Raw genomic sequence first — 21,598 nt, 5'->3', positions numbered from 1 at the left:
TAAGGTATTTCTAGTTGCTTATCTTAAAAATTTAAATGTGGCCAAACATGATAGGTAATTATAAATAATGAGGACTTGAAAACTGAAAAAAAGTGTTTATATTTTTTGACCAATTTTACTTGTAGGACTTTATCCCAAGAACATACTCTGAAATTCCACTGAGGTTTTTAATCTTGTGTATCAGGGCTTGGTAAACTGCAGCCCGCAGGTTAAATCCAGCCAACAGCTTGTTTTTGTATAGCTTATGAGCTAAGAATGGTTTTAATCTTTTTAAAGGGTTTTAGAAAAAAACATTATGCAACAGTCATTGTGTGGTCCACAAAGCGTAAGCTATTTATTCTCTGGCCTTATACTGAAAAGTTTGTTGATAATTCTGTATTATACTGGTAACAATTACAGACAACCTAAATAAACATGTTAGGATGGTGTGAACCTTATTGATCATGTTTTTGAGTAATATTTAATGACCTCAGGAATTGCTTGTGCATAATGTTAAGTAGAATATAAAACTAAGTACAGTGATTTTAATTTTTGTAAAGGCATAAAAAGTGTGTGTATACATGTAGGAAAAAAACACTAAAAAAGGAATGTTCCCTAATGTATTAAGAGTGGATATTTTGAGATGGTGGAATTATGAGTGATTTTTATTTGTTTCTTTATAAAATACCTCTTATTTTTATAAAATATTTAAAATTAAAAAATATTTTAACTGGGAGGGAAGAGAGGCATTTAGGAAGCTGTCAGATAAGGTTATAGAAATCAGTTCAGGGTACTATAAAAGTAAAAGCTAAACTCACTAGGAAAAACTTATTTTGCAAGTATACTTAGTAAATAGTGTACTGTTCAGCTCTGTTTGAATAGTTATTACAGGGGACAGATTTCATATGGAAGAAAAACAGTCAAGAGGTCAAACTTGGCAGGATAGTTGATTGCAGTTTGCAGATCAGTTAGTTGTTGAGTAGTCACAGACCTACCTGTGGCCCATCTTCAATATGTAATTGCATGTATGTGAATTGAAACTGTATTCTGTATGTAGGTTGAGGAAGTTGTTGCCCAAAGTAAATTTAAAAATTCAGGGTAATTGTATATTAGTGGATTTTTGTGTCTTAATTGGCTGGGTTTCTCTTTAGGAATTATAGAAAGTCATTTCTATAATTGTCTTGTGAAGTTCATTGTTCAATACCTTATCATTTCTATTTTATCTTTAAGGTCTTTTTGGTTCATCAAGAGTGCAGTATGTTGTAGATCATGCAATGAAAATTGTTTTTCTCAACACTGACCCCTCCATTATAATGACCTATGACACCGTTCAAAGTTTGCATTCTGTGTGGGCTCTTCGGAGAGTCAAAACAGAGGTAAGGCTAAAGGCAAGTCACTTCTTAACATGAAAGGATAGTTAACACTGAAAACTTTTCACATGTATTTGGAAGAATCATTTGTGAAATGCATTGAGCTTCTTAGGAAAAAAGAAGTATTGTGTCTTTAATAACTGGCTTCTACCCTGAATTCTCACCAGGAAATTACCCTTTTAATCTAATTATTGCCTTTTTTTTCCTCCTTCTCATCATTTTGACTTAAGGAAGAGAATGTTGTCTTAAAGTTCTCTGAACAGGGGGGAACCCCACAGAATGTGGCCAGTAGTAGCTCCCTCACAGCACACCTCAGAAGCCTCTCCAAAGGAGATTCCCCCGTGGCTTCACCTTTCCAGAATTACTCCTCCATTCACAGTCAGAGTCGCTCGACCTCCTCACCCAGTCTACACTCTCGTTCACCTTCTATTTCCAACATGGCAGCTCTAAGGTGGGAATTAAGTGTGGAAGTGTTTCCTTGTTTTAAACAAGATATCCCAAGAAAGAGATACCTTCTTTTCAAACTTTCTCTTAATGTTTTGAAGGATTTAAAATCTCTGTTGATAGCTCTTGGGTTTTTTTTAGGGAAAATAGTGATTATCCCAGTTGTGTTGCTAAGTAAAAGTTAGTTTTTTTAAGTGAGTCCTATTTAGAAGCTGCCTGTGCTTGTCATAAGATTCGTTGCCTCATTTCCATCATTAAGTGGCAGCATTTTGATGAATATTAATTGCAAAAATATTTTGGTTTCTCTTTCCTTTCTTGTTTTTGGTCTTTGTATGAGCTTTTTCATTTTTACTAGTATCTATCTGGTAATGGGGGGACATATTTTTGTTGGTATGTACATATCAATATGTAGGAATGTAGTTTGGACCTTTCTGAATATAAAAACAGTTCATGTTCTGAGGCAGAAATGAACAAATTTTCATTTTTAAAATTATAAAGATTGAATTTTAAGAAGAATTTTAAATCTTTAGAATACAATAAAACACATAATGTGAGCCATTTAAATAGTTATTCCCTTTTAAAAAAATTTATTCCTGACAGGGATTATACCAGGAATGCAGTTGTTACATAAGAGTTTCAGGAAGTGTGATTGGAAAGCATGTTCTGTCAGCCTGCCTTGTTAATTGTGATGCCCTCTCTCTGTTTATTTTGCAGTCGTGCTCATTCTCCTGCCTTAGGAGTGCACTCTTTTTCAGGGGTGCAGAGGTTCAACCTTTCAAGCCATAATCAGTCTCCAAAGAGACATAGTATTTCTCATTCTCCAAATAGTAATTCTAATGGCTCCTTCTTTGCACCAGAAACAGAGCCAATTGTTCCTGAACTTTGTATTGACCATTTATGGACAGAAACGATTACTAACATAAGGTTTGGGACATATATTTTTATATTCAAAGAAAAATGTTGGTACAAGTCTTAGAAAACCCTTAGTGTTTTGCTTAGAGTTTCCTTTAGTCTTTTAATATAATCAGTTATTAATACTTATAAAAATGTAGAGATAAGTGTTAAGGCTGCCTCAGTTTCAAGAGGCTATTAATGATATTAAAAGGGATTATAAAAGTATTCTTTTATCATTTACTATTTCTTCTATAGTAGTAAGAATCTCTTAGATTTGAGGTGTTTGATGTTTTAGAGAGAAGCAACTAATTTCTGTAGATTAAAAACTTGGGGTTTTAATAGTGTTTTTTAAAAGTTCTATCTTTATGTTAGTTGAGTGTCAGGAGTTGTTTCTGGGATATGCAACTTAGACCTCTATTCTGGGTGATCTTTCTCCTTTTATGTTGTCTTTGATCAATCATTCATTCAGCCAGTTCCAGTGTGTATGCTAGTGGTTGTGGGTTAACAGGCAAATTGGTCACTGTCCCTATCCTGAAAAAGAGAAAGCTGAAGTTGGTGACACAGAGGCACTGCCCACTCAGCTGGTAGGGCTTTGGGAAGATGAATAGTAGGTATTTGCTGGATGGGAAAGGGAAGAAGGGTGCAGTAGGCAGGATGATCAGAACAGAAGTTCAGAAGTATGAGTGTATGATATATACAAATACTCTCACTTTGCTTATGCTGGAAGGAAGGGCAAGGGTTAGGAATGGGGACGGTTGAGAGAAAGATTGCCCTTCAGGGCTGCTCTGTTTGATGAGGGCTGTTAAGGTGTTTTATGTGTGGGTCATAAACTTAGGGGAAAGAGCAGAGCAATAAATGTGGGAGTTGTTGGCTTGTACGTGGTGATTGAGGCAAGGGAGGTGGATTAGAAGTTAAGAATCGTGTAGACATCAGGTTCCTGGAGGGCCTGGGGATGAGCTTGTGGTTGCAGAGGGTCTAGTGACCTAGCATCATACAGTAATCATGTGCATATTAGTTTATAAGACTTTTCCTAAGGAGAAGGTTTTAACATTCATTAGATTCTCATAGGGGGTCCGAGACCTCCAAATAATTGATCTGGTTGTGTAGAGTCAGAAGAGAGCTAGGGACTGAAGTCTTGGAAACCTAAGCTTTTGGGGGTAAAAAGAGAAAAAATACAACTGCTATAGAGAGACAGAGCAAGAAAGCTTAGGTGTGAGAGGCAGCAGAAGTGTCATGGGACACTGGAAAAGAGAGCCTTTCAGAAAGAAAGTTGCCAGTATTGCCAGGTGTTGGTGAGGTGTGGCACTAAGCGGTGAACTTAGGACATACCTGGTTGGCAGTGAGTTCGCTGGTGACCTTAGCCAGAGCACTTGGGAGAGGTGCTGTGGAGTGGAATGGCATGAATGGGGACTGAGGAAGTGAACGTTGACATATAGATTATTTTATGGATTGGGGATGGGGATACAATATTAGAGGGAGTCTCAGGGTCAAGGGAGCCTTTTGTTCCTGCTGAATTACATTAGAGAAAATTAGTCTTTGTGACTAAATACCTCAGTGAGCATCTCTAAAATATAAAGACAGCTTACCTAACCACAATACCATTTTTTTACACCCAATTAACAGTAAGTCCTTTATATCATTTATTATTCAGTCCATCTTCATATCTCAAGATTTTTATCTTTATATGAGAGAGTAGGCTGCAAGGATGATACTCAACGTAGGGAAAGCATCGGAAGTACAGGAGAGAGGAAATGACAGATAGAACGAGGAACCAGAAAGGAGCGCAAGCAGAGAGATTAGCCTTCAGGAGAAAGACAAAAGACAGTGATGGTTATTAGATACATAGGGCAGGAGGCTGGGCCCAAGCCTTACAGTCGCATTTTCTCTGTGCTGCAGAAGGCAAATGCATGTTCTTAGGGGTTAGGGAATAGTAAAGTGTGGAAAGTAAAGTGTGAATACAGTGTTGAAGTAGCTTCTCTGGTTTTGTTCCTCATAAATGAAATAAAAGTTTCCTACATTTAAAAATTGTTTGTCTTTAAATATCTGTTGGTAAATTTAATATATTGCAGGTTATTATTTTATAGAATTATGGTCTTCTGTACCACTCCAGAAAGAAATCTTTGGAAATTAGAGATATGGTTTCAGAAAGAGGGATAAAGTAGAGCCTAATCTGAGAGAGGATGGACAGGAGAGGTATTGTTATAAGAGGTCTGACCCCTTACAACCTTTAAAGGATAGGAATTCAAGTTTGCAGCTTTAACAGTACATAACTTCACTAGTATGGAATTAAAAAGGTCATTGTTAATGATTAAATTTATTATAATTTATTCCCCAAAAAGCTGTGGAATGGACTCAGAATCAAAGAACTGAAAGGAATCTCAGAGATCATGAAGTTCCAGTCTTAGAAGTGTTGTGGGGTCTTCAGTGTTACTGCTTGGCCCAAGTAGTTTTAAGATTTCTTGCAGGATATTTTCATGAAGAGTTACAGTGGCAGATTTTGGAACCAATGCTGACAGTTACTTTATTAATGTATCTACTACAGAGAGAAAAATTCACAGGCCTCAAAAGTGTTTATTACATCTGACCTATGTGGGCAGAAGTTCTTGTGCTTTTTAGTGGAGTCTGAGCTTCAATTACGGTAAGTACGCCTACTTCCCTTTGATTCTGTACAAATAAACTTAGGGCTGCTTTTTCTTTTTTCTTTTTTTAACTTAAGTAGCTTCACTGAAATAATTTACATGCCAGTGGGTTAATTTACATTTACATGTATGTAATTTACATACATGAAATAATATACAACCCAGTGGGTTAAAGCCTCTGTCTTCAGCTCAGGTCATGATCTCGGGTCTTGGGATCGAGCTCCACATTGGGCTCTCTGCTCAGCGGGGAGCCTGCTTCCCTTCCTTTCTCTCTGCCTGCCTCTCTGCCTACTTGTGATCTCTGTCTGTCAAATGAATAAATAAAATCTTAAAAAAAAAAAAATTTACATGCCAAAAAATTGACATTTTTTAAGTGTACAATTAAGTGATTTTTAGTAAAATTACAGTTAACGCAATCACTATAATCAGGTTTTATAACATTTCTGTCCCCTTAGAAAGAACCCTTGCGTTTGATTGGCAGTTAGTGTCTCTTCTGATTCTCAACTTCAGGTGACCACTCTGTATATAGGCTTTCTGTGTAGTAGATTTGCCTTTTCTGGAGATTTTATAAAATCATGCCAAATGTAGTTTTTTGTGGCTAGCTTCTTTTACTTAGCGTAATATTTTCTAGGATCCACCATGTTATGAGAACTTTAGTCCTCTCCTAGTGTAGTAGTCCGTTATGTAGATATACCACATTATGTTTATCCGTTCGTCTGTTGATGGACATGGTTTCCACTTTTTGACCATAGTGAGTTATGGCCCTGTGAACGTTGGAGCAGAAAGCTTTGTGTGGACATACATGATTTCTTTTTTCTTGAGATAGCTAGGAGTGGAATTGTTGGGTTGAACAGTAAAAATTCATGTTTAACTTCTTAAGAAGTTGCCACTGTTTTCCAAATAGGTTACATCCTTTTATATTCCCACTGGCAATCTATGAGGGTTCCACTTTCTTTATCGTGTTGTCCTTCTCTTTGTAGCAATTCTAGTGGATGTGATGAAGTGTTTTTATTTTTTATTTTTCATTTATTTATTTTTTAAAAAGATTTTATTTATTTATTTGACAGACAGAGATCACAAGTAGGCAGAGGCAGGCAGAGAGAGAGGAAGGGAAGCAGGCTCCCTGCTGAGCAAAGAGCCCGATGTGAGGCTCGATCCCAGGACCCCGGGATCATGACCTGAGCCGAAGGCAGAGGCTTTAACCCACTCAGCCACCCAGGCGCCCCATGAAGTGTTTTTAATTTGCATTCCCTAATGACTTAATGATGTTGAGCATCTTCTCATGTTCTTACTGGCCAGTCATTTATCTTTTTAGGTCAAAATGTGTATTCATATCTTTTGTCCACTTACTTACCTTTTTATTTTGAAATAATTATAAAACACAGGCAGTTGCAAAATAGTAGGGGGGTAGTCCTGTGTACCCTGTACTGTTTATCCCCCAAGGGTAACATATAATTATAGTACATTATCAAAATAAGGAACTTGGCATTGGTACAATCCACAAACCTTATTCAGATTTCATTAGTTTTACGTGTCCTCATTTGTATGTGTTTATAATTCCATGAAATTTTCTCATGTGTAAATTTGTGCAAACACCACAGTCAAGATATAGAACTTCTTTATTACCTCGAAGATGTCCCTCCTTTATAGTCCCGTACACTAAACCCACCCACCCCATCCCTAACTCCTAGTGACCAGGGATCTGTTCTCCATTTCTAAAATTTTTGTCATTTGAAGATGTTACATAAATGGAATTATACAATATGTAACCTCTCAAAATCGGCTTTTCCCAGTCAGCATAATACCTTAAAGATCACTATAAGTTGTTGCACATATCAGTAGTTTGTTTCTCTTTTTATTTTACTATTTAGCTGTGTAAAGTTTCAGGAGAGTAATGATAAAACTCAGCTCATCTTTGGGTCCATCACCAACATACATGCAAAGGATGCAGCACCAGTGGAGGTAAATGCAGGCACATTTCTTGAGAGTTGAAAATCATTATGTTTTATAATTTGCACAGATTGGCAAATAAAATTTTTGTCTTTCTCTCAGAAGATCGATACCATGCTGGTCCTTGAAGGCAGTGGAAACCTGGTGCTGTACACAGGAGTGGTTCGGGTAAGTAGTAAGTAGCCTTTCATCCTTTTGTAGGACCACCTCCTTGATTATTATTATTATTATTATTATTATTATTTTAAAACATTCTTTTTTAATGATTTTATTTATTTATTCATTTGACAGAGGGTGATCATAAGCAGGGGAAGTGGCAGGCAGGGGCTGAGGGAGAAGCAGGCTCCCTGCTAAGCAGAGAGCCAGTGCGGGGCTCAACCCCAGGATCCTGGGAGCATGACCTGAGCTGAAGGCACTTAACTGACTGAGCCACCCAGGCGCCCCTGATTATTATTTTTTAATGTGAGTTTAGTTTAATATTTAATATTAGTGACCTAATATTAAATTTGGTTGTAGAATTTGGCAGAAGATTTTTTTTTAGTTGAAAATGAAGTTCCCGCCCAGGAAAAAGAAGAAAGAAAATCAAGTCTCCAGTTAGGTTGGTCCCAATTTGGAGGCCTAGGACTCATTGCCATTAGATGGATTGGTGCTATCTGGCACAGATGGGGACTCATTAATTAATATAGGTAGATTATTTAAAAAAAAATATATATATATAAAATAAATGAGTAAATCTTAAAAAAAAAGAAAAACAAAAGTTAACCTGAAGTTTTATAAAGAATATAGTTTTGAAATTGATGTATGGGTAGCTTTGTTAAGTCTCAAGGTTTTTATAAAGTTTCATTAAATGTGTAGTGTGTTCACCATATAGTTTTTTTTTAACAGTTGTGAAATTTATATACAGAATTATGTAAATTTTTAACAATTTAGATTGCAAAATTTAAATAGATATACACAGTTTGAAGACTAATGAAGTGGCCCTGACAGTGACCACTGGCCACCAATCTGGGCAGTATCTTTATTGTCTGCAGGGTGCTGTTTCCTTACTTACATCCTCATCTCCCACCTCCCCCTGGATAGACTGACTTTTTGCAATAAATCTTGTTTGTTTGTTTTTTATTTGGAAAGCTTTTCATTGTTTATTGTCATTTACTGAGTTAAAGAAGTGGCAAGAGTGGACATCCTTGTCTTGTTTTTGATCTTAGGAGGAAAGTTTCAGTCTGTCACTATTAAGTCTGATGTTAGCTCTAGGTTTTGTTTTGTTTTGGGTTTTTTTAACATACTCTGTGTACATTGAGGAAAATCTTGTTTTTATTACAAGTTTTTTTTGCAGTTATGTACATGTCACTAAGGAGTAAATTGTTTAGTTTTCCTTAAATTTGAATTTTTATATAAAGGAGATATACCATATGATCTTCTCTGGACTTCATTATTTTGCTCAACATTATTACTTATTTTTAGATTTATCTATGTCCATGTGTAGCTGTATTTATTCACTGTTCTCTAGTAGTCCATTGTATGGTTATACCAAAACTTTTACCATTTTATTGTCACTGGGGGTGTTTGTGTTGCTTCTGCTGTTTCCTCTAGTAATGCTTTAAAAAAGTTCTTACACATGTCCCTTAACCTTCAGAGTATATGCATGTTCAATTTGGCCACGGGGGGTGGGGCACCAAATTGTCTTCTAGGATGTAGGTTGTACCAGTTTATAATATGTCCCCTTAATCCTTACATTCAACAGTGTACGAGAGTTCTGAATGCTGCTTTATGTAGCGTTTAGATTGGTGCCTTGTTAGAGTCAGGTGAGAATGGAAATCTAGGCTCCCCACTTGGACTTTGCTGACAGGACTGAGATGTAGGACACAGTTTTTCCCATGGTGATTTTTTTTGTTTGTTCGTTTTAAGATTTATTTATTTGTCAGAGAAAGCGCAAGTGGAGGGAACAGCAGGCAGAGGGAGAGGCAGGCTTCCCACTGAGCAAGGAGCTTACTGTGGGACTTGATCCCAGGACTCTGGGATCGTGACCCAAGCCGAAGGCAGACGTTTAACTGACTGAGCCACCCAGGCATCCCTTTCCCATGGTGTTTGTCTGGAGTAGATCACTTATTGTCTAAAAGTTTTCGATCTTGTTAAGCTATTCCTTTCCTAATTTTTTTTGGCCAAGGAGAGCGGTATTTCTGGGACTGTTTTTTTTTTTTTTGTTCGCTCTTACTGAGATTGTATCTGCCCCAATTTCTTTGCTACCCAGAGGCCAGCTTGATGAACTGAGTGGTGTTACAGATCAGTGTTTAGTTCTTAGATCTTTTACTGTGTCATTTTTGGTCAGTTTCACACATAGCTCACTCAGAGGTCTGCCCAGGATTTCATACACATATTTAAGAAATCCTTCTCTTATTTCCTTTCCGTTCTTCCTCTCACTTCCTAGGTGGAACAGAGAGGGGTTACTGCCTTGTTACTGCAGGGTGGTGATGGAACACAGTGCTCCACCCATAATTTCTGTGGAGGACAGAAGGGGAGAGGTATGCTGCCTTACTATTGTAGAGTAAGGATGAAAGCCAGTGTTCCTCCCCCTGCACCATGGGGAGGTGCAGAGGGGCTGCCTCTTGGCTATGAAAGCAGCAGTGGTCTGTCCATAGTCTCTGCACCTGCAGTGCCTGATGAGGAGGGGAGGAGATAACCACCTAGTTACCACCATGCAGAATAGGCCTGGCCCACAGTCCTTGTGCTGAGGGAGGGACGCCACCTATTCCTTGCAGAGGGAATGATAGAACTCTGCCCATAGACTCCAGACCACAGCTCCTGATACAGAGGAAACTGAGGGCTGTGGCTTTTTTCCTAGTGTTTACTGGAGTGGGGCAGGTATGTTGAAGATGTCTCTGTCTTGCTTCGTCCCTCTTTTCCTGACATTTTTCTAAAAAGAGCAAGGTTTCTCTTGGTTTGCTTCTGTGGCCATTTCTGGGTTGCAGGCCCCTTGAGAACACAAAAACTAGTTATGGGAAGAGTGAAAGAAACAAAAACACCTAGGGAATTCATAGGTTATTTCTGGTTCTCAGGTCCCTAGCCAGTGTCTTCTTTTCCTCAGCTTTCAGAGTCTTCCATTACATTATAAATTTTGTGCAGATTCTATTGTAAATAGTGGGGGGGATAGCATGAAATGTGCTTACTCCATATTTTCATTAACTGGAGGTCTCTCATAGCTTATTCTATTTTTTTAAAAAGATTTATTTATTTATTTGAGAGAGAGAGCATGAGCAGGGGAAGGGGTAGAGGCAGAGGCAAAAGCAGACTCCCCACTGAGCAGGGAGCCTCATGCAGGGCAATGTGGGGCTGGATGCAGGGCTCAATTCTAGGACCCTGGGATCATGACCTGAGCCGAAGGCAGACACTTAACTGACTGAGCCACCCAGGCGCCCTCTTGTAGCTTTTTAAAAACTTTATATATACTGTTTTTCACCCTCATTTTATTTTTTAATCCTGAGGATTTTGTTTGGGTAACTTTGTAATTTTATTAGTTTTGGGGTAATATATGGACATAAATAAGGATTTTGTTAGAATTTCTCTTGAGTTCTGATTGTTTCTTTTGAGTCTTATCAGAGTTTTCAGCCCGCGTGGATCTGAACTTCTGTTGTTTTTCCTGAGAACCTCATGAATAGCCAAAATAAGGGGTCAACTCACTCTTCTAATGAAGAATATACATAAAGTTTTTTGAGGAAATATTTGAGAGTTTATGAGGGAAGAAGGCAGATTATGAGCTCAAGAGCACAGTTCGGATTACATTGGATTTACTATCTGGAGCATTACCTGCATTTTTTTTAGCCCCTTGAAAGTAATTGATGTTCATTCTTTCTGACCGGAGATGTCATCAACAAGATTGCTGCTTATAGTTTCAGAATGCTTAGTGTCCCTGCTGTCTTTACCACCAATATGGTAGGAAAATGCATCATATCTGGGATCTTGTATTATGTTCTGACTTTATTAGCATTCACCCACTTTCTTATGCCAGAATAAGTCCTCAGTAATGAAGAAAAGGAATCAGACCAAGAAAAATTGTACCAAGATATTTGTAGGGGATGGTGGAATTACTAAAATTTTAGTTCTTCTAAATTCATTTTTTAGATGTGTTCGGTGTGTGTACAATTTAGAATATGAAAAGAAATTTATGCTTATGTGCCATAACATTTTATTTAAGGATATGATACATTAAAGCCAATATTTTTTCCCACATCGTTTTATTGCTTAAAGGTGGGAAAGGTTTTTATTCCTGGACTGCCAGCTCCTTCCCTGACAATGTCTAACACGATGCCTCGGCCCAGCACTCCACTTGACAGTGTCAGTACTCCTAAGCCTCTTAGTAAACTGCTTGGATCCTTGGATGAGGTGAGTAATGAATTAGGTGTTGTCTAAAATTAGAGACTCTCTCTTTTTTTAAAAAGAGTTTATTTATCTGTCAGAGAGCACAAACAGGGGGAGGGGCAGGCAGAGGCAGAGGGAGAAGCAGGCTCCCTGCTGAGCAAGGAGCCCAATGTGGGACTCAATCCCAGGACCCTGGATCATGAGCTGGGCTGAAGGCCGATGCTTAACCAACTGAGCCACCCAGGTGGCCCTAGAGACTCTTACTCATAGGAAACAAACAGAGGTTTTCTGGAGTGGATGGGGTAGGGGAATGGGTTAATTGGGTAATGGACATTAAGGAGGGAACATGCTGTAATGAGCACTGGGTATTATATAAGACTGATGAATCACTGAGCTCTACTTCTGAAACTAATAATGCACCGTATGTTAATTCAATTAAAAAATACTTAAAATTTAAAAAAGTCAATAGTGTTTTAAAGAAGTTTGGTTCAAATATTAGTTCTTTCCATGGTTAACTTTTTTCTGTCTTAAAAATGACAGACTTACAAGTTCAGATAATACTTGTTAGAGTATGTATGTTTTCAAACACAAATGATTCAGTAAACTTACTGATTGCCCTTGTGATGTGTAAGGTACTACAAAGATGAGAATGAGACATTCTTTTTCATCTAGGAATCTCATAATTGATTTGGGTGGAATAAGTGTAATGCTGCATGAGAAATTATAATTTAAGGTAGATTATTAAGACTTAGGAATGAGGAATAGAGAGTGCCACAGCAGATTTGCTGATAGAAAGATATATCCTGATGTGTTGATGTGGCAGAACCAGAAGCTTGTATCTGAGGGGCATGTTTAAGTTGGTTTGGACCTTTACGATAAGTAGGATATCTATAGATTAAAAGGGGCATTCAGAGCAAAGAGGAATCTCATGGGAAATGAGTGTGGAAGCAGGTAAGTGCAGAACATTTCTTTGGAATATTCATATTTCCATCATGTAGCATGTAAGACTGTGGAATGAATGAATGCTTAATAAAAGTACAAGTCGCTTCTTGGGTGGGGCAGGGCAGGGGATGGGTAATAATAACTTGCTTTTGAGTGTTTTCTATGTGCTAGGCACTTTTCTAAAATGTTTTATATGTATTAACTCATTTAATCCCTTAGAATGGCTTTGTTGGGAAGATACTGCTCCCCATTTTACGAACGGGTACATAGAGATAAAAGGTTACTTATCTAAAGTCATATAGCTAGTAAGTGTTAGAGTTGGGATTTAGACTCTAACATGTTCTTAAAGGCAGAAAGGATGAAAAGGTTTTTATTCTGAATGCTATCACCAGAACATTACAGGTTTTTGAGGATGGAGTTATGAATATTAGGCTCTGTGTTTTAGATGTTTATTTTAGGACTTAGACCAAAGAGATTCCAAGTGTTGTTTTCTGTGCTAGTTCAAGGGGCATGAAGAGGATCCGAGGAGTTACGCCAGCATATTGGAAAGGAGGGGAGTGAGATGAGAGGTCTGGAGAAGTGGAAATGGCAGAGTCTGTTAGCTGATTGGTTTTGTGCTCTGCTGGGGAGAGGTGTTGGGGAACAAGGCTCAGAGTTCTCTGAGCAAGCTGGGTGGACACCCATGCTTACCAAGTTAGGAAGCCTGGAGAAAGGGCGTCTGTATTTGAGAGACGTTTGGGTGCAGGTGTTTAGGGGCAGTTGAAAGTGAAGGTTGGTGCAAGCAGTTTTATTGGTCAATGTCTAGGCCTTGGTTTTGTTTTTTAATATGTGCATTATTGAGTTTTTTTCCCTTAAAGCAGGACATTTACAGAATTTTCAAAAGGCAGCTGGAGAAGTGTCAGAGTTTCGTGTGATTTGGAGGAATTTTTGTCTTTTTTTTTTTTTTAAAGATTTTATTTATTTATTTAATAGAGATCACAAGTAGGCAGAGGGGCGGGGGGGAGCAGGCTCCCGCTGAGCAGAGAGCCCGATGCGGGGCTTGATCCCCAGGACCCTGAGATCATGACCTGAGCCGAAGACAGAGGCTTTAACTCACTGAGCCACCCAGGCACCCCAATTTTTGTCTTTTGTAATGTAAAATGGTTCCTAACTTTCTTAGAATTCCATTAGCCCAGGAATGATTAGCGTCTTTGTGGTAGCCATGGAGTCACAAGATCATTATATTATACATTAGCCGATGACTTCCCACATCTCTGATTGATTGTGCAGTTAGACTTAGATTCAGGACCAGTGGAGCTCAGCTCTCTTTTTGTGGCAGCTGTGGGAGTAGAAGCTTGAATATAATAAATAATCTTATACTTCATGGGCTGTCAGTATTGATAAGATATTCACTTAGAGATGTCCTGTGATTTGAATTATGGAATTACAAAAAGGGTCAGTGTTTAGGACTCAATCTAAAGCCTGAAGCATGTGTATGTAATTAGTAATTAAGATCATTTAAGTTTTTTGTTTGCATGTCTACAATTGAGCAAGTAAATATTCTTATATGTTCAGAACAAACATTTGGCTGTAGGGGAGATACCACTATGTACCTGTCTTGTTTGTTTGCTTTCTCATTGCTCTCCTTTCACTCTGGGATCTTAGATCCTCAAGTCATCTCTGCCTTGGCTGCCTCAAGTTACAGTTTATGTATCTAGCTCTGTAAGATTGCCAGAAGTGTTGCTGTCTCTTCTTCCTCTTAGCACTGGCCTTCCTTGCACACTCAGTGTATCCATACTCCCTACCAAATCCCCACCAAATGTCGCACATGCCAAGACCAGGAAAAGTGGTGTAAGAATTTTGGACCATCTCCCCGTGACTCCCTTCTTTCTCTCCTGGATCTTGGCCGCTTAGGTCTAGGTTGTCTCCATAGCTCTCCAGTGCTATTGATCAGATGTTTTACTATTTTACTGACTTTTTCAAGTTGCTTTGGGTGAAGATCTTGGTCTGCTGTAAGGTGGTTCATCATACTGAGAACAGAATGGCTTTAAATCATTATGTACAGTTGTTAGACCATGTACCAAAAGAGCTTTCTTTATCCTTAATTCCTCAAAAAATATTTCATCTGTGTTGTATTTATAACTGTTTACAGGTGGCTCTGTTCTCCCCAGTTCCGGAACTGAGGGATTCTTCAAAACTTCATGATTCTCTCTATAATGAGGACTGTACTTTCCAACAGCTTGGAACTTACATTCATTCCATAAGAGACCCTGTCTGTAACAGGGTAACTCTGGTAAGTATATTTATTTTTAAAAGATTAGGTAGCTCTCTAAGAAATACGACTATCATTTCAAATTTGTCAGGATGGAGAATTCTGTTTGCAATATGAAAACATATTTTTTATGATTTTTAAAAAAAAATGTCTTTTTTGGTACTATTTTACTTTAAAATAATTTGAGGTAATTCTGCTTACCTTTCTACAGTTGCTTTATTATTAAAAATTATTAAAAAACAAATCTTATTTAAATAGTTGAATTTTGGGCATCTGGGTGGTGCAGTCAGTTAAGCAGCTGCTTTCGGCTCAGGTCATGATCTCAGGGTTCTGGGATTGAGTCCCACATCGGGCTCCCTCCTGAGTGGGGAGTCTGCTTTTCCCTCTTCCTATGCCTGCTGCTCCCCCACTTGTACTCTCTTTCTCTCTTCGTGTCAAAGAAATAAGTAAAATCTTAAAAAAAAAGTAGTTAAATTTTATATTAATAGGATTTTTGTCTTTTTTAAAAAAGATTTTATTTATTTACTTGACAGATCACAAGTAGGCAGAGAGGCAGGCAGAGAGAGAGAGGGGGGGAAGCAGGGTCCCCGCAAAGCAGAGAGCCTCACATGGGGCTTGATCCCAGGACCCTGAGCTCATGACCTGAGCCAAAGACAGAGGCTTAACTCACTGAGCCACCCAGGTGCCCTAGGATTTTTGTCTTTTCATTAAAAGTTAATCTTTTTTAGTGATGATGAGTCTTAGTGTATGTATAAAAATTAAACATTTCATTAAAACAAGAACTTTTAGAAATGCTATTTATTTGTTTGTTTTTAAATATTTTATTTATTTATTTATTAGAGAGAGCATAGCAGGAGAGAGGTAGAGGGAGAAGAAGAAGCAGACTCCTCGCTGAGCTGGGTGTCCAACCCAGGGCTCTAATCCAGGACTCTGAGATCATGACCTGAGCCAAAGGCAGATAGATGCTAACACGGCTGAGTCACCTAGATGTCCCTGGAAACGTTTTTTAAATAAGGACATTTACAGTTTCTGAAATTTGAAAGTATTCAGTTCTGTTTGAAAAATATTTTTCATTTATTGTATGAATTTTACTTTGACAGGCAGTATTATAAAGCATAGCCATTTTTAAGACATTCAGAAACTTAGAATGCACAAATTCTAATTATGTGCTCCTGTTTGTTTTCATTCTTTCCCCTAGGAATTGAGTAATGGCTCCATGGTTAGGATCACTATTCCTGAAATTGCCACTTCTGAATTAGGTATGATTGAAGTCAGACCTCGCTTCTGTGTATTCTCAGTTTGATTGCTAAGATTTGTAGTATTTGCTGATTTGCAATAGTAATTGGGATTTTAAAAAATTTGCTGTTTTTGAAGCTGTGGGATTGAGGTTTTTACTTAGCGGAGAAGCTGTGAAGAGCTGGGGATCACTTTTCAGTGTCTACTCCATATGTGCTCTAAGACTGGGGTATACTTGAAGGATGTACTTGCTCTGTTTCTCTGAGATTTCTTACGTTGAAGAAGGCCATGCAGTGAGCAGATATGCCTCTTGCAAGAAAATCTGAGAAACAAGGAAGCCTAAGCAGCTAAAACATCTTTTGGCATATGTGGTGGCTTTAAATCATAAGAGACTCTTAATCTCAGGAAACAAACTGAGAGTTGTTGGGGGGTGGAGGGAGGATAGGGTGGTTGGGTTATGGACATTGGGGAGGGTATGTGCTATGAGTGCTGTGAATTGTGTAAGCCTGATGATTCACAGACCTGTACGCTTGAAGCAAATAATACATTATATGTTAATTTAAAAAATAAATAAATATTTCTATTGTTAGATAAATTGAGAAATTAACATAATTGCCTTAATTGAATAAAACTCAGTGTTATAGTCAAAATACAGTCAGGTGTATTTTATTAAAATGAGAGTCTGTTTAAGTTATTGAAACACAATTTGAAAAATACTAGGAGGATATTTCTGAATAGAGAATAGTAGAACTTCAGAATTGGAAGGATTTATCAACAGTTGTAAGTTAAGAAAACAGTGTATAAGAAAATTCACAACATCTGTTAGTTTCAAAATCTAAGTGGCAAAGCAAAGCATTGGCAGATTGAGTGGTTTCTGGAATTTGGTTAAGTAGGATAGAATGACTTTTTTGTTCTAGGAACTGTCTTTCATTGGTGTGGTAAAATGATACTGTGAGAAGATGTAGAGATACCTTGCTTTTCTAAGAGGTATTTAACCAAGTAATTTCAAGGGCATATACCTCAGAAGTATAAACCTAAACAAAAAATATGAAAACAGATAACAGACTAAATAAAATAAAATGAAAGCAGAGTAGAATCTTACTCTCTCATAGCCAGATAGAAGTCACATAAGTTTCTGTACTTTGCTCTGAACTTTCTGTACTTTACTTATAAACATTCCTCAACCCCTTAGGCAGTATCTGGTTTACACTTGTTCTGGATTCAACCATGACAGACTTGGTTATTTGATTTTTCTAGCATTTATTCTATTTGACTCTAATCTTTGCTGCAACATAGCAAATTGATGAGAGAGGATATGCTGCTGAGGATGGGCCTGGTGACAGTGGGAAGGGAAGAAGAGAATCCTCTAAAGAGAAGATGTGAGAATACAAAAACATTGCGGTTTGAGGCCACTTAACTACGAAAAGCAGACCCAGGCCTCTTCAGCACAGTAGCATGATAGTGTAGCACTGTGACTGATATTTCTTCAGCACTAAGGAAGTCACTAAGGAAGGTATAAATTATGTAATATTGGCTGATCCCATGATGTAAAATATTTATAAAGTAAATGGTGTCAGAAATAATTAAAAATTATAAAATTTTGGTTAGCAGGGATGTTAACTCATTGAGACCATTGTTTAATGATAGTTAAGCATTGCTATTTGAGGTTGCGTATTTTGAGTATTGAATATTTACTGAAGTATTTCAGCAGTATCTTATATGAACTTATTCATGTAGAAATTACATGTTTTTGATAGAATGTCCTTTATTGTCCAAACTAGAGTATTTCTGAGAGGAAAACGGGGAGCTGTTAGTAATTGCTAGGGCGGTGGGTATAAATCAGTTCTGTCTCAGGCTAATCTGGACTGTTGGTTGACTTATTTCTGATCCACAATCAGTGAGCGAGAGGAAAGCTGCCCTGAAACCTTTTGCAGTTCCTGTTGGATTCAGCAGTTGGTTTAAGTTTCAGGTGATCAGCTGGGAATGTTTTTGTCCCACTGGGTCTGTAATGACAGTTCTCTTTACAGAGTAATTGGCATTTACACTGAAGTAGTTAAAAAAAAAAAAAAAACTTTCTTATTGAAAGGGGAAAAGAAATGCATATGGGAAGCATACTAAAATTAATCTTTGCTTTTAATAGTGCAAACATGTTTGCAAGCAATTAAGTTTATCCTGCCAAAGGAAATAGCTGTTCAAATGCTTGTCAAGTGGTACAGTGTCCACAGCGCTCCAGGAGGACCCAGTTACCACTCCGAGTGGAATTTATTTGTGACTTGTCTCATGAACATGATGGGTTATAACACAGATCGCTTAGCATGGACCCGAAATGTAAGTACATATAATTGTGTTTTTTTTCTGAGTTATCCTGTTGTTACCAATGTAATGTTTGCATAATTGGAAATATAGTATTTAGAGTACGTAACAAATCAATTTACTAATAGGTAGAATAGACCCAGGCCTCTTCAGCACAGTAGCATGATAGTGTAGCACTGTGACTGATATTTCTACAGCACTAAGGAAGTCACTAAGGAAGGTATAAATTATGTAATATTGGCTGATCCCATGATGTAAAATATTTATAAAGTAAATGGTGTCAGAAATAATTAAAAATTATAAAGTTTTGGTTAGCAGGGATGTTAACTCATTGAGACCATTGTTTAATGATAGTTAAGCATTGCTATTTGAGGTTGCGTATTTTGAGTATTTAATCACAAAGTAAAATAATAATAAGGCTTATTGTGTCTACCTATATGGTAAATCACATGTCTTTTAATATTTAAAGATTATATTTTACTAGTAATTATAATTACTGAGTTTTGTAACATGGGAGAACATGTTTGACTATAATTTCTCATTTCATCTTTGTAAAATGACTGGAAGTTATGCTAGGATTAGTAGTAATCATTTTGGTTTTATTAATGAAGAAACTGAATCACGGAGAGAACACAGACTGGTGATTTGCTCAAAACAGGGCCTAGACAGTGTCTTCTGAATGATGGCTTAGTGTTCTTCTCTGTAGTTCATATTGTTTTCACAACACAAATTGCTTAGTCTTAGGGGAGGAAGGTTTGATTTGAGGGCGATTTAAAGGACTTTAGTCTAAGTATCTACTCTGTTAATGATACAAAGCTGTATCCCTCATTCTATCCCAGAAGCTTTCTTATAGGCCTTTAACAAGGTTATTTACAAAAACCAGCAGAGTAGTGTTTTCAGTATTGGTGATTCCTTTTGGGTCTAGAGATAACTCCCAGGACAACCTTGCCTGGATTACTCTGAAGAAAATCACTCTAGAACATACTTACCTTTGTCTGGTAACTCAGCTGTACATTTTAGTCTCATAGTAGTAAATTCATTTAAAAAATCATTTTTTTCTTCATTATGACTGTACATTCTTACAGAGGAAAATCTGGAGAATTGAAGAATTAAGAAGAAAATAATTCTACTCAGATAACCACTCTGAACATCTTTGTATATTGCCATTTAGATAAACACGACAAATGAAAAATTCTAATATCATTAAAAATTCTTAGGAAACCCCCCCATTTTATCATCTTCATAATAGGTTACCAAGTGGTTTTATCATAATTAACCAACAACTAATAATGGAGCATTGTTATATCAGTTTTTTTTTCTCATTAGGAATAGTTTGCAAACACACATCTTATAGCCCTAGTCCTTTCCTAAGAATTTAACCTTAGAAGAGCTATTACTAGGTCAAATAATTTTTGAAAATGGTTGTCCAGTTGACATTCTCACTAGCTTTATTTAGAAGTGCCCATTTCAGCATAGTGATGATTTGTGGTATGGTGAACCTTCGCCAACTTAGTGAGACATTTTCTCTCATTCCTGTCTAAGTAAACGGGAATGGGCTTTTCAGATTCTCATTGGTCATTTATTTATATAGGCTCCATGCCCAGCATAGGACCCTGAGATCAAGACTTAGATGCTCCATCAACTGAGCCAGGCAGGAGCCCCTCTCATTGGTCATTATGGCTGCCGGTTTTTGACTCACATTTCATGTCCTGACCTGTTTCATTTTCTTCTCTGCGCAACAGTCAAAGTAATCCTGTCTGACAAAGTCAGGTCATGTTACTCTGTTCAGAATCCTCCAGTACCTTTCTTTCCTACTCAGAGTAAAAGCCAGAAGCCTGCAAGGTGCCATGTGACCCATCCCTCTCTTACCTCTCTCATCTTGTCTCCTCATCCCTGCCTTGCTCACACTGTCCCCACCACACTGGCATCCATTTCTCTTCTTAGAACACACCAAGTGTGTTCCTGCTTCAGGATCTTTGCACTTGCTATTAACTCTGGAGAAAAAGCCTTCCTCCAGACAAGACAAGCCTAGGTCTTTTTCAGGTGGCATCTCAGTCCAGCCTGCTCTGTCCATTCCATGTGGAATTGTTACTATTCCCCATACTTTATATCCCCTTTACCTGTTTTATTTTTCCCTTAGCACTAATTAAATATGCTGCATATTTTACTTATTTATGTTGTTTGTGTGTCTCTCTCTCTTCTAGAATGTGAATTTTATGTAAGCAGGGATTTTTGTTTAGTTTTGTTCACTGGCTCTAGGACCTGTAGTAGTGCTTGGCATAGATGGGATACTCAGTGAATTTGTTAAATGAATGCACTTTTACGTCTGAATGAGATACTGTTTTTAAGAATTTGTGTTTATTTTATCATATGGAAGAATTTCCCTCTGAAATTTCCTTGAGAAAAACCTTCCTGGTAAAATAGGGACAATTTTCTTATTTTAAACAGTTGCATGAAAACTACTTTATTCCACGTTTTCTCATTCTTCGTTAAATATGAAGAAATTGAGCCTTACTAGGAACTGAGGATTTCAGTAGTGCTTCAGCTTTTTGTGGTTGTTGTGTGTGACTGTGCTGTGGAACTCATTGATGAATACAGGTTCTTCTGCCCCATTCTCTGGCAGAGAGCCAGGGCCTCCCCTTAGGTTTCCCTGTTATGACGGAGCACCCACCATTTTTTCTTTTGTAAAGAGGGATGGGGCTCTCTGACTTATTTATTGGATAACAGTCCTAAAAGAAGGAATAAGGAAATCAGTTCTGAGGCTGAGTTGCTTCACATTTATTTATAGGACTGCATAATTAAACCCTTGCTATTCTTTTTTCCTTACATCAAAGCTCAGGATGAAATGGCCCTCAATGGCAAATCGTTTCCATTTTGCTTTGTTCAGATTTATTCTTTTTTGTTTTCATTTAAACAATGGTGGGGAGAGTAGGCAGTACAGAATTTTTGCCAATGACTAGTTAAATGATTTTTGGCATTTCTTTGGGCCTTCCTTAATTTACTGATGTGTTAGATGAGAGCACTGGGCTAGATTATGTTTCCTTCTGGTTCTTCCATTCTGTGAACAGTTGCATCTGGGGTTAGTGTTTTGTGTCCTTCAGGATGCCCATATTTTCATTAGTTAGAAGTTGAACGTCTGCTGAAGGCCAGGCGTGATGCCAGGCTTTTCAGATATGCATTAGGCAAGGTAGTTCCTCTTATGGAATTGAAGGTGTCAGGAGAAGGCA

General features: G+C 37.7%; 1 protein-coding gene across 4 annotated transcripts in view; it reads left to right on the top strand.

The window, feature by feature from the left end:
- Positions 1 to 21,598, top strand: part of LOC111158407 (anaphase promoting complex subunit 1) — a 101,336-nt gene that overhangs the window by 9,418 nt on the left and 70,320 nt on the right. For 3 of the 4 annotated variants that reach the window (XM_022520400.1, XM_022520399.1, XM_022520403.1), the window contains 10 exons: positions 1,210 to 1,355; positions 1,580 to 1,800; positions 2,508 to 2,717; positions 5,230 to 5,325; positions 7,198 to 7,288; positions 7,379 to 7,444; positions 11,519 to 11,653; positions 14,703 to 14,843; positions 16,021 to 16,081; positions 18,199 to 18,386. In XM_022520400.1, coding sequence (XP_022376108.1) covers positions 1,210 to 1,355; positions 1,580 to 1,800; positions 2,508 to 2,717; positions 5,230 to 5,325; positions 7,198 to 7,288; positions 7,379 to 7,444; positions 11,519 to 11,653; positions 14,703 to 14,843; positions 16,021 to 16,081; positions 18,199 to 18,386 — 1,355 coding nt within the window. The remainder of the gene's footprint in view (positions 1 to 1,209; positions 1,356 to 1,579; positions 1,801 to 2,507; positions 2,718 to 5,229; positions 5,326 to 7,197; positions 7,289 to 7,378; positions 7,445 to 11,518; positions 11,654 to 14,702; positions 14,844 to 16,020; positions 16,082 to 18,198; positions 18,387 to 21,598) is intronic. The other variant, XM_022520401.1, reaches the window with a different exon arrangement.

This window comes from Enhydra lutris, unplaced genomic scaffold, assembly GCF_002288905.1.
Source record: "Enhydra lutris kenyoni isolate GAN:26980312 unplaced genomic scaffold, ASM228890v2 scaffoldscaffold59, whole genome shotgun sequence".
Taxonomy (NCBI): Eukaryota; Metazoa; Chordata; class Mammalia; order Carnivora; family Mustelidae; genus Enhydra; species Enhydra lutris.
This window is presented reverse-complemented; position numbering and strand designations above follow the sequence as displayed.